This window comes from Varroa jacobsoni, unplaced genomic scaffold, assembly GCF_002532875.2.
Source record: "Varroa jacobsoni isolate VJ856 unplaced genomic scaffold, vjacob_1.0 scaffold_123, whole genome shotgun sequence".
Lineage (NCBI taxonomy): Eukaryota > Metazoa > Arthropoda > Arachnida > Mesostigmata > Varroidae > Varroa > Varroa jacobsoni.
In genome coordinates, this window is record NW_019213025.1 from 557,581 (window position 1) to 570,634 (window position 13,054).

The 13,054-nt window shown below is 40.2% G+C and overlaps 1 protein-coding gene and 1 long non-coding RNA gene across 2 annotated transcripts; one reads left to right on the plus strand and one right to left on the minus strand.

Annotated features, from left to right (window-relative positions):
- Positions 1–1,020: 1,020 nt before the first annotated feature.
- Positions 1,021–5,101, minus strand: Ubc4 (ubiquitin conjugating enzyme 4). The gene is made up of 4 exons (XM_022845563.2): positions 4,510–5,101; positions 2,546–2,747; positions 2,316–2,428; positions 1,021–2,061 (listed from the first exon to the last, which is right to left on the minus strand). Exons 1-4 carry the CDS (start codon positions 4,570–4,572, stop codon positions 1,825–1,827), a joined length of 615 nt encoding a protein of 204 aa, XP_022701298.1. The 5' UTR covers positions 4,573–5,101; the 3' UTR covers positions 1,021–1,824.
- Positions 5,102–5,233: 132 nt separating this feature from the next.
- Positions 5,234–11,402, plus strand: LOC111267375 (uncharacterized). Its single transcript, XR_002684578.2, has 2 exons — positions 5,234–5,460; positions 10,908–11,402. It is a non-coding gene; the product is annotated as an uncharacterized LOC111267375 (long non-coding RNA).
- Positions 11,403–13,054: the final 1,652 nt, after the last annotated feature.

Genomic DNA, 13,054 nt, shown 5'->3' on the forward strand with positions numbered 1-13,054 from the left:
CCATCAAAAAGGCAAACAATGTTCGCAATACACGACAAGTTCAAAGTTACTGGATTCGTCTGCAATGCCTTGAAAAGTGGCAGATTGACAACGGTTATTTATAAAGGAAATCTGATCTTGTCAGTTACATATGTTTTGGATATCTGTGCAACGCGTATATAGCAGACTCCATCAATAAATTAAACATGTATGATATGAGGCTTAAATGTTGTTATTCTGATGTTAGCCCATGGAACCATATGGATAACTACATTTTTATTGCTGTTGTGTCTTTTACATACACTAGCACTATGGCATAATCACATCGTATTATAGAAATATAAAAATGATGTTCAGCTGCACCTATTACAAATATGCTGCAGAATAAAGTATACTTCTTATTGTACCTTTTGTTACGTCAACAGGTATGATGTGAAAACTTTCCAACTATCGAGTGACTTTTTTCAAACTGTTAAAATATTTTTTAACCCGCCTATAAACTTTGTTTTACCCTGTATAAATAAGAATCTGGCAGTAATAAATTTTCAAGCGAAGGATTTAATAATTGCACACCTCAAAAATAGGGGAGCTCTTTCTGTGCAGACGGTCCAAATCCATAACTGTACCTGCAGCTATGATAGAAACTACGATATCCAGCATTATTAGACTTCACAAAAATGCATATTAGGTTCACTAACGGTCTTCTCTGAAAGGAAATTATATGAATTTATTGTTAATTTTTTATTTTTACAAACGATGCCATAAATATGCAAATATTACAAAAGATGCCGAAAATAAATGAATGATTTATTTCAAGTAATTTGCCATCTCTTTAATAACAACTTTGCTGCTAACCTTAGGTGTATCAGGCAAGAGACTGGAGCCCATATAGTAGAATCATTTTAACTGCCCCTCCCCCCCCCGCCCCAATTGAACTTAACGACATCAGAATTTGCAGTGTTCCTTTTATGATATAACAACTTATTGCATGTACAAGGTTGGTCAGGATCCTCATGCATGTCGAGAAGAATGACTCAAATATTGTTGAAGGTATAGAACATTTATTTAAAAAAAACGGTTCTCGGTTGTACGCCGGCGTACTGCAGGCGGTAAGGGAGTACAAAAAATGTTCAATCCGTCTCAAGAAACTTTTTTGCTACCCGTAGCAGCGAAATACAACGTGCATTCCTGTTTGACACTTCAACACAACCACTCTGTTTTAAAACCGGGTTAATCATTTATTTCTAATATTTTCATTAGTACTTACTACATATTATGGAAATTGTCGCCGTTGATTTCGAGCATAGCCGTTACTTAAAAGGCGCTTATCTTCCATACTTGCCATACTGTCAAAAAAATAAAATTGATGCAAGAGAAGGTTTTTAATACAATCAACGCTAGATGTACCCATTTTGCGTGGGTGTGGAAAGAAACTTTAGTGGTTTATTGATGTTGATGCACAGCGATAACCACCCGGTCGTTTTAACTGGTTCGGATATATTACTATCACACTTAACGCTCGACATTGTCAATGCATGCATAATAATAATGATAATGATCAATGACGATCCGTCCATTAGCAGGCCGAGGCAACAACCATTCTACATTCCCTGTGTAATCTCAGCTTACCTTACCCTTCTCCCTTAATTTCGCTACAAAGCTTCCTTACTAATTGTAAGAGCATCTCATGTTCTACTGTAAGGAAGTAGTTCCATTTCATTCTCCGTTCCTTTCTCTCGCTTTCTCTCTTTGTGGCTTTTTCTTAACAGGGGAATATCCTTGCCTTTATAATCATTACTTTGTATATATTTATGTATATGTAATTCAATCTATTCATATTAACATTCATACGCCCTTGTATACGTCCTCAATGGCTTTATCAATATTCCAATCGAAGTTACTAAGTTGTTGTACTGCTGTCTGCTTATCAGTCCCTGGCGCAACTTCAAGAAACTTGTCGATTTTTTTCTGAAAGTCAAGGTTTACAGGGCCTGGTGCGGATGCAAACATTTGAGACCAAAAGCGCGCAGTTTCTCGGAATAATGGCTGATTCTTCTTATATTGAGTCGCTACTACGGCGTCCTACATGCACAAAAATAGATCAACACGAAGTCAACAAAACGATTGCCGGTAGTTTGATATGATGATTGTTATACTTTGAGTTTAAGTTCAGTGATAGCTGTATTACTAGGCTGAACAAAGCTTGCATGTTCTTTAAGGTATAAAACGTAGTGTCACTTTGAGGCTCGCCTTGTTTCCCCGCAAGCTCTAAAATATACGTACAGTTTTGTGAGAACTTATTGCCGCCACTAATTACAACGTCGCCAGCTGCGTACCTGAGGGTCGTCGGGCTCTGCTGCTGCTAACAGTGCCTGTAGTGACAAAAGTACTGTCCGTAACGTCATGGCTGCAGCCCACTGATCCTTCAGGATATCGAGACAGATCACCCCTGAATAGAGAAAAATAAGGAGCAGAATTTATGCTTTCTCCGATATAGGACGATCAGTTTTGTTATTTGAATAAGGTATGACGTACAATGAATCGAGCTATAAAATCATTTTAGTACCTGTTTGTGAGCTGATATTCGGATGCCAAAGTCTTGTTGTGAATTTAACGATGGGAGGGTTAAACGGATACGTTTCAGGAATTGTAATGTGAAGGTCGAACTGGCCACCCTCGTAAGGCGTATCGGGCGGTCCCATAATGTAGCCGGTAAGCTCCCGAAAGTCGTCCCCCTTAAGTTCCAACTTGATGCGCGCTGCATTTTGCTATAACATCGTTTAGTATATAGATCAAAATATACAGGTTATGAGATTTGTATAGGATTGTTGAGTATGCCATGCTGATTGCTTCTCAACTTTAGTTACATCTTCAGAATACGAAGTAATTTAGTTGTTCAAGACTACGAAACTTGGTTTTGCGATTTTGTGACGCTACAGTAAAAGCACATCTACACTAAAACTCCGTAAGTAACATCTGCCTGAATTAAGTTTCGAACCTGTAATATTTCTCTCTTAATTTATTATTTTCTTTAACTTTATTTTCTTTCGATAAAATTTCTTTAACGAATCTCTTAATTTTTAGCTATGATGTTTAGTGTGTACGTTTACTCACTGGTGCAAACCGTATCAGAACTTTTGTGAACGAGCTAATTAATTATCTTCTTAGAGATTAAGATGATACAATATTACCTGTGTAGATCTCATATCATATTTGTACCGTTATGCGATACGTCCATTGACTACACTCTTTATACGGTCCTAAGAGTTAGTCTAATTACGTCACAAGGTAATTCAAGAGGCTTCGCTATACAAAATAGCATCACAATTCCAATATTTTGCGACGCCTAGTTACCGTTTTAAAACTGTCAGTAATAATTTGATTACATTGAATATTACATTAATAACCTACTTTAGCCGTATTTAAGGCTGTTAGCGGGTTGTAAAACGGAGGATAATGTTTAAAGCATACACCAGTGACTAGTGACCTCAACTGGATGGATACTTCTTCAGTCCGATGCGTCGAACACAAACCACATTTACTCAGGTGCTCGTGAAAAAAAAATGCCGGAACAAACAACTAGTAACCTTTAGGTTTCGAGCTTTTCAATCGGTATCGCTGTTAGATATTCCATCAAACACTATAAAACAACCAGTATAAAAGTGTAATTTATTTTGACATTTATGTGTATTTCACGTTTTTTTTTATTTGATGTTAATCTCGACTTAGATGTTTTAGACCAGGGACAGGACACTGAATTTCAGTGAGTCACTGCCCGCTTTAAAGAAAACTGCACTAGTTGGTTAAAATTGATTGTATAAACATAAGTCACTGGAAACCCCGGCATTAATATAGCGTACGAGGAATCATTTGATCGTAACTCACAGCAAATAAAGTTTTCGTTTTATTGTAGCGTAATGGTTTACCGAGAAACGGTGTGTATTTCAAATGACATTAACATGCCAGCATCAAAGTTCAACAAGTTTACTGTACTAAACGTTTCGATTGTTGATAAAAAATTTACTGAAGTGCGCATGGAAGAACGCGCCGCCAGTTGTTGGAGAAGTGCAAACAAACGTGCCGTAAACTCTAGTAACGTTTGAAGCCGCACCAGTGACCGTTGCCGATTAACTATCTAAAAGGCTAAAGAGGTGAATCGAGTGGTTTGGTTATTGCGGTATTGCACTCTTCCGTTGACTACATGAAATCATCTGAGTGACCCCATTAAGCGGTAGTGAAATCTACCCATCAGTCTGCCAACGAAAAATTCGTTCTGGCGATTGCGGTTTCCGAACTCAACAGTCACAGACCATAATGGCCGCAGCAGCGGGAAGGCAGTTCATTAGTTGAGGTCGTAAAAATAAAAAAGATGACAAATAATAGCAAGACGGCTGAAACTATTAGAAGCACATTTGTGACGATTGTAATTAACAACGTTTTACCCGTAATTATTGTAACATTGTACAATATTTCAGCATTTGAGCCTGTCATCGTGTGATGATGATATGACCTATTACAACTATCGCATACCTCTTCGGACTTTATCACTTCCTTGAACTCTCTCCGGATACGCTGCATTGCTATGTTCGCCATTTCGGTCTGTCGCCGTTTTCTCTCGGCAGGTTGAGAGGCTAGAGCAAAAACGGGGGTTCGTCTCCGCTGTATCGGATCAGTCAGAGCAGATCCTGTCTATAGTTCATTTATCTGCTAATGCTAACACAGAAAAAGAGATATTCTACAATTTAATTGTGGCGTATTCTTCCTAGCCAGGTGTCCGTTTGCCCGTTTCACTAGCAAAAGTTCTTGTTGATAAATGGGTCTTTAACAAACAAAAGTGATGATGGTAGCCCCGCCAGTGGCCCGCGTGTACTGGTTACGCTGTCGGGGCTGCTGCTGCTGCCACTGGAAAATATTCAGTCTCTTTTAGCACAGCCCACGACAGAACGAATGTGTCCAGAAAATATATCGGGAGAGACCTTGTCCATTCATTCGGCTAACATTCAGACGACGTGATACAGGGCAGTTCACTGCGTTTTGGACACCCAGTGAATAGCACAGCACATCCAATGTGAGTAACGGCTCGCAGAGGGGATCAGATGAGAAGTTCAGAATAGTGGAGGCAGTGGCGGCAGCAACATTACCAGCAGTGGTTACCGCAGCAGGAGCAGCAGTCTTTAGACCAACAACATTGATGAACGCATTCGGATTTGGGTAATATCGCTCCGGGCGCTTGGGCAACGTCGTATCATCGTCATTCAATCGAAAAATGCTATATCGAAATGACATATTAAGGAGAGAGAAAGAGTGAGACAACGAAAGGTGATAGCTACTCAGTCAGATGAATAGTGGACAGCGTTTCAAGATGTGAACAGCTCTAATAGAACGAAAACAGAGACACAAAAAACCAGAATGCGACGCCTCCACGGTAATCGGTCGTACTCTCATTCTACCTACGCCACATATAATCATGACCAATAACAGGTAATGGCCAATTTCAAGTCATTTCAATGATCGATGGTAAAGATAAAGATTACTCGCTTATTACTGTACACTGATTGACATGAGCTGCATGAAATGTGAATTAATCAAGGACAAAGATGACCATGCATGCATGAAAAACGCGATACGCAACATGAACTGGTTCAGGGTGGTATTATTTTAGTTATAAGAATACCAAGTAGACAAGCTATGTGTGTCAGCTTAAATTATACATATTTGTCTACTGAGGACTGTAGAATTAACCTAGGCACATTACTTTAGTTGGCACCACTGACTAGTACTTTGATTGATGTATGTAATTAATAAAGGAAGCACACTCTTAACAATTGTAAAACATCACATCGATAGTTACGGAATATACAAACAGATTGTACGTTTAATTTACTAGATAAACGTAGCTTCTAATATCAGTTTTTTTATACCAAAAACCCATATAAATTTTTGCTAAATAAAAATATCCCAAAAGTAATTTCATTTGGATTATTTAATAGTGACATTGAAATTTAAACCTGCAACACGACGACGAAGCTCGATGCTTAAGGTTTTCTGGTGCTACAGCGGTATGCATAGGAGCTTTGGGTTTTCTACAGCATGTAATCATCTGGTATGCCCTGCTAGGTTCACCTTAGGCTTTCCTAATATTAATATCATAAAATGGGTGGAGTCTCTTTAATGATAAATACGTAAAAATTAGTAGCAGTTATTTTTTATACTGTTGCTGACTTGTTTAAATAAGTGCCGGGCAACCTACCACTACTCAAATTAAATCATATTCGCATGCAACTCCGAAAGCTGCTAATTCGGACACCGCGATGGGACATGTTCTCGCACTGAGCCCTAAATTAATGGGCTTGATGTTAATAAATCAAAAAAAAAAAGTAAAGTATAGATTGTTGTACACGATAAACTTTACTTTTGCCGAAGATACAGGGGTGCTGTGCGGTCCCTTAATGAAAAAAATGTAATGCAGATTATGTTCTATGGAGATCGATGCAAATGTATTCCCCGCTTAGCAGTTTATTCTAGGGCTTAAGTCTTTTTATGTTGCAACGTTGCAAACCAATTATTATTACATGGATAAAGGAAGCAATGCAAGTATGTTTATAAAAACTGCTTTATTACGTGAAATGCAGGCGTACTTTTTAATCAAGATATCCTGCCCTAGTGACTCTATTCTGATTTAAACTAGTAGAAAATATATATGCCTCGTTAAAACAATCGAGATTTAAAATAAGTGTAAAATCATATCATAATTCTACGAGTTTCTCTATTTGGTTAGTCTGCACTTTTAGGTCTTAAAGGTTCGTTGTGACCTACAAAAAGTAGACAGATGGGCACCGTCTGGATTGATTAAAAGTAGTGGACGTTATTTGTGTAAGTTCGTTTTTTTGCTAGATACCAGTCTAAATCAGGCTTATAAAATTATAATTTTAATTATATAATTGAATCCAATGTAAATAATTGTTGGGTAGGTTTAGTGTTTGTATGTGTAATGTAATAATAGAAACAGTGAGATGCTTTGCTTTCCCAACGTAGATAGCACTGCTATATCTCTTTCGGTGTTTTCCAGCATACCCAGACACGGCGCACGACAATCTAGACCTACATCGTGTCTATAACATGTACGGTGAGCATATTAAAAAAAAACTGGGTCGAAAAACACCGAGGACACTTTTTTTATTTGACCCATCGTATAAGGTAGACAATTTTATTCATGGCCTTTAGTACGTGTTACCAGTAATTTGGCAACGCGTTGCCGACTAAGATAACCACCGTCTTTTCATGCAATGGATGTTTTAGTTTAAATGTTTTGCACATAGGATTTCAATGGCCAGTTCGAGTGTCTTACGGGAACGATAAGAATAGACTTGATATCAGGCCAACACATACGTCAACCTCTCAGGACGAGTGATATCGCTTGAGAAAGTCCTCATGAAGCTCGGAGTAATGTATTTTGTAATGTATGTGTAGTATTTGATCCCTGTTGTTTATAGCTACTGTTTTATAGATCGGCCGGCCTGCATCCTCGCCAAGGAGTGGCACATTTTGTAGTAACAGTAATTGTTGTCTATCCGCTCACCATAAAACCAAACCAGTTTAGTAGAGCAAATAATATTTAAAAGATGGCTTCCAGTGGTTTCAAAAAGACAGTACGATTTTCTAGACTCCTTTATTAATTAATTCATTTTTTTTTAAATTAATTAATCCATTATTATTAATTTGAGAAATAATAAAATGTAACTTTTCCATAATGAGCTTAAATCCCTTAAAATGTTAAGTCCGTTGGGAAGCAATTTCGATAACCTTTAGCTTTTGCAGCTTAAACTTTGTATTAGCTCATTTGTTTCAAACATTAAACATGGTACGCTGTTTCGCTGTTACTCTATATTGATCTGCGTTTTCTACTCTATCTAGTTTTTATCAGAGTTCATTCAACGTTCGTTCAAATTTCCTGAGATCTAATTATCTAATCAAAAGACTCCATAACAAATATCGCTTTGTTCAATTTTTCTTAGCTGAAAAATAGACAATTTAGTCACTACGAAGCGTTGAAACGCTAATGTGCGGGAGCTCTAAAAGCCTTCGTCTAAATTGATTATAGCGTTTTGGAGCATATTGAATTTATAAGATCAAATCCGCGATTGGAGCTATGAATCAAAATATCGGACGCACAAAGAATTCTATGGACAGTCGCAAAAAGCGGACGACCATGCAGGACACACTCGAAAATGAGTCCCACACATTTTAACAGGTTTCTACATAGATAGAAGCAAGTGCTTCAGTGTCACGGATCGCTTAAATTACGCACAAAGGAATATGTCAAGGGCAAAAAAAAAAATGAATGAGATTGGCAAAAAGTATTGTTAGCGACCGCTTCATTATATGCGTATCGTTTGCAAAAATCATTTCTGCATGAGACTGTTAACATGATAGGGATTTCTTTACAACATCTTTTACCTCGAAAAGAAACGTACATTTAAGAAGGTACTTTCGTAGAGACTTCGAAAACACACAACGGAATGATGAATACGGTTTGCGGCTCAATTCGTCAGATTGAGTAAAAAGAGAGATAATACAGAATGCCATTGTTTTAACAAAGCGGTCTGCTGCTAAACACACGAATATATTATGTTTTTTGTGTTGTATAATACGGCCTTCTAATTTTACCATACAATCATGGTAGTAATCAAAAAAGGGGTGATTTGTCACGTGTGTAAAATCTGTTATTACATCCAGCAAAGTCAAGAGTCTATAGTAATTAGGCTCAAAACAACTCGATATTTCGTACGCTGGGCTGGGATACTTAAGCTTTATTGATACGCTTTCAAGAGGCAAACACAAGGGCTTTGTCGAATTAGGACAGGCTTCAACTGAAGGCAGTTTTTCCTATAATAATATAATTTTGTGATATAATATATTATTCTATGATAACTTCCTCACCAGTCATCACAATAATTTCTGGGTCTATCATTAGCGTCGTGTACGCACCTAGAAACTGCAGTTAGTGCAACGTTATCAGACATCAATCATATTGTCAGAGATACTGCATGCACATGCCAGCCGGGAGCAACAACAGCTAACTTGGCAAAGATCATTTATGTTGCCTCATCTTTAGCCATGTCTTCAAGATAACATGCCAAGCCGTAGGTAATCCATATAACCTATATAATCCTCGGCAATACGCATATAGGAGGAAGAATCTTAGATATTTATCCCTTTACCAGACACTCTTGTCGCTCATTACCCGACGTTATCCTCATGGATTTTAGCTTGTTAATCTTCCCTTCAGCGATTTATTTTTACTCAGGATACTTTCTGGTTTAGTTATAGGCTAGTCGTTTGCAAGTGAGCTTGCCCTGGGGCTGCCGCTTCACTTTGGGCATTTCTTCATCCGGCCGCTGCGGCAATCAGGCATTACATACTTGCAGTTTTCTTTCTTTTTGCCCTTCCGTGCAAAAGGGTACGTCGCATGAGGGTAGGCCAGCGACTATCCAGTTGGCCAGTAAGCGTCACAGGCTAGTTAAAGCTATGCGGCTGGCTGATATGACGACGGAATCGCCGGGGATCGGGTAGTCAGGCGATAGTAGCAACGGTCGGTGGCAAGGCGGTCGTTGCTACGCATAGCAAATCAATCAGGCTAAATTACATCTGAGGAGTGAGAACCCCCAGGTGGCCGCCTATCGAGAGGACACACGGCTTGAGGTAGGGGGTGCACACCAAGCCGTACAGATGAAGGGGTCGATCCGACTAAAAGTAAGTTGGCTGTTCGTTCAAGGAAAACGTTATGGTCTTGGAGCAAGGTGGTGTTAGAGCTAGTGGGCGCCGGTGGGGAATTAGCTGATACTAGTGCCCCTGTCGTTGCTACTATATGTGGGCAAAAGGTATTCTTGAGGCTGGGGATATTCGGATATCTTCAGTCTAATAAGAGCAGTATGAGAGAGAGTTGCCAGCACAACTATGAGACGTACCGTGCGTAACGGATAGATATTCCGTCGAGGAACTAAGCTACGGGATACTTAGGTGAGCAGAAGGGGATGTGAAAGTAAAAGAAGCATTTTAGGTTGACTTGGATGCTGTTATGCTTCATTTCGTTCTTATATGATTTGCTTGCTTCGTCATAAGCGAATTTTCTTTCTCACGAATTGAATCTAACGTAATCGAACCTAATTGGGGACTGAAACCGTCTTCTTTGCACTGAATAATGTCCAAAACTATCCGCTCAATAAGAAATGCAATGTTCTTGGACCCATCGAAGAGCAAAATATTTCCAAAAATAACAAGACTGGAGAAAAATCCTTGATCTGTATGGTGGTGGTGGTGGTGCGCAAAACTAGAAGAAAAAATCTGCGGAGCAACGGACACATTAAAACGCTTTAAGCCAATGGCCGATAAGCTTCTAACTGATGAAGCATGTGGTGTTATATATAGTTGGACGAGCCACTGGTATGATCCCGTTCAAAATTTAATTTCTCGCATTTACATGGTCTAATCTCCTAATTATCTATCTATGGCATCGACGCATATTGTTGTTACAATTCGCCCCGGTTATGCAAATCACTTTTACTTGCTCCCCTTTTGCATTAAAAGACACCACTTAATATTATAGGAGATGGAGTTCGCGTAAAACAAAAGTCACTTTGTTGCTTTTTTGGAGCATCAGGCAGGAACGGCGTACAATACAGAATGGAAAAACAACAGAATAATTATACGCAGTTTTTTTTTTGCTAATCAAAGCTTCTACTGTATTGTTACTGGTAGCTATGTGCTTCTTCACAATAGTCCACTTCTTGAAGCTGATACTATTAGTAAGGTTCACGCAATCGGATACGCTTGAAATTTCCGCCCCGACACCTTGCACGACCCTCTGACGCGTGGAAAAGAAGTGCGCCCATTATTGATATGGTATTTATTGCATTTCATTGTTCCAGTGTACCACACATTGATGCCACATTTGCACTCGCATCGGGAAGGCGATGCAGTCTGGCAGCAGAAGGATCCGACTACCCCCCTAAGCTGATTCTGCTTGTTCAGCAACTGCTAGGTCTGTTTCAACGATCAGCTACTACGTGAGCTTATCAGTGTCAAACATCTACGCTATCATATCGCGCATTCGAGAGCTGTCACCGGCGTCTCATAGCTCTACGCGTTCAAACAGTTTAGTGACAGTTACTTCAGCTAATTCATCATATCTGGATGTATATATTGAACTGGCTTGTACTCAATAGCATCATGTGGCGACGGACAATTTTAGCGAGAGTGTTATATCTAGAGTTTGGAAATGGGTTACCCGGGTTCTCATGTGAAAACGTTTACAATAAATTGACTTGATGTGAAAGGATACACAATCAAGAAAAATGATGTTTATACTTACTCGTTCAGAAATAAAATCATCGAAGTCGACCGTTTAAATAGGTCTTAAGAAAGTTATAGCATCTTAGAAAGACTTGATTGACTATGGGTTTCCTCCTAGCATATATGAATACTTTCATATTAATTAGAAAAACCGGCTTGACAAAGACGAGTGACTGTTATACAATCTATTGCGGGTTTTGATAGCATGGGCACAGATAGCACACAGTGCAGGGATGACAGCACAGTATGATTAATATTAAATAGTCTATAATTAACACGACTAGCTGGTTAGCTATATTGATTAGGTTTTCACTCTGATTGTCTTCTATCAGGCGTTCGTTAAGCCTTTCGGAGCACGTTTGCTGTTCCACCCCCCGCACCTTTTCCATTTCGCAACCATGTCCGCTTTAGGCCTGTCGATATGCGTGGTCGTCATTGGTACCTTCATCTAATGTACCTTCGATATACGAGTATGACTCCAGGAACGAGTGCACACGGAACCACCCTGTCTTGGTTTATCTAGGCTTCTCCCCGTCGTCTTCTCTCCCTTTCTTCTGTCATCTATTAGTGCGCAGCCTCACTTGCTGGGTCCATAAGCTAGCGGAGCTTCCGTTGCCAACTCCAACAGCCAAGCCGCTAACGGCGACTGGGCTGCTAGGAGCAGAGGGGTTCAAGGGGGAAAATATGGACAATATGCCGACTGATTCCAAGTGGCTCCATTGGCAGTTCGGCCCTGCCGTAAGATGAAAGGGGACAGGTTATTAGTGCCTCCATATTCGGGAATATGTCGTCGGTCGCACAGTAGGGTGTGTCGACAGATAGACTTTGGCCCGAACGAGACCGTGCCAAATATTAGACCCGGTAGCTCGCCAGCTTTCTATCGTCGTCCTACAGCCACACTACTACAGCCATTATAGAACCCGCGGTTGCCTCCGGCGTCGGTCGCTGTTTCTGGGTTCTGACTTCTCGCTGACCGACAAACCCTCCCGGTAGGCGGTCCCAGCCAGTCTCCGTTGTGCTGCTGCAATCCTCCAAACAGCAGTGCTAGGGCGCTAGCATTCCCCCGAATTCCTCTACATGGCACCCCAACGTGCAGCCTCGTTTTGCGTAGCGTGCCTTTATGCTCCTGGACTCCTAACAACTCGTGCTAGGTTCGTAGTACGCGTTTAAGCATGTGAGTGCGCCAAGTTTGTGTATGTACACATATAGCGTCGGAGTGCCAGCCGATTGTGAGGTGGAAGTGATCGCTGTGGATATGAGGAACATTCTTCAGCAGGTGGCTCTCTCTCTCTCTCTCTCTCTCTCTCTCTCTCTCTCTCTCTCTCTCTCTCTCTCTCTGCTAGTCTGGGTCCCTAGGCATCCTGGTCGCTTCGCGCTGTCCCTCTCCCTACTCCTGACTAGCGCATTTCCAGCCCATTCGTTGCCAGCTTTAGCAGAAACCAACCAACTCTGTTTGCTTCGTCATTGTCATTGCCTAAATGGGCCCTGCGTACAACATCCTAGGATGAACCTTCCTTATTTCACATATGTATGGATGGCTGGTCGGTCGTTGAGTTGAACTATAACCCTCTTTTTCTTTTTACCCGTCTTGTATTCGCTCAGTTCGCTTTTGCTTTCTGCACATAGGTTCTCCTTAGAGTGCCCCTTTTCCTTGTGCCTAGCCGTCTGCCTGTCTCTTCGTCAGTAATCTATCCCTGTAATCTATTATCCATCTATACAGCAG

What these genes read in the sequence shown, in the direction of transcription:
- Ubc4 (XM_022845563.2), bottom strand. Translation starts at nt 4,572, where the DNA reads ATGGCGAACATAGCAATGCAGCGTATCCGGAGAGAGTTCAAGGAAGTG. An exon ending in GAATATCAGCTCACAAACAG is followed by an intron (nt 2,429 to 2,545) that starts GTACTAAAATGA and finishes TTCTCTATTCAG; the next exon opens with GGGTGATCTGTCTCGATATC. An exon ending in CAGAGCCCGACGACCCTCAG is followed by an intron (nt 2,062 to 2,315) that starts GTACGCAGCTGG and finishes TTGTGCATGTAG; the next exon opens with GACGCCGTAGTAGCGACTCA.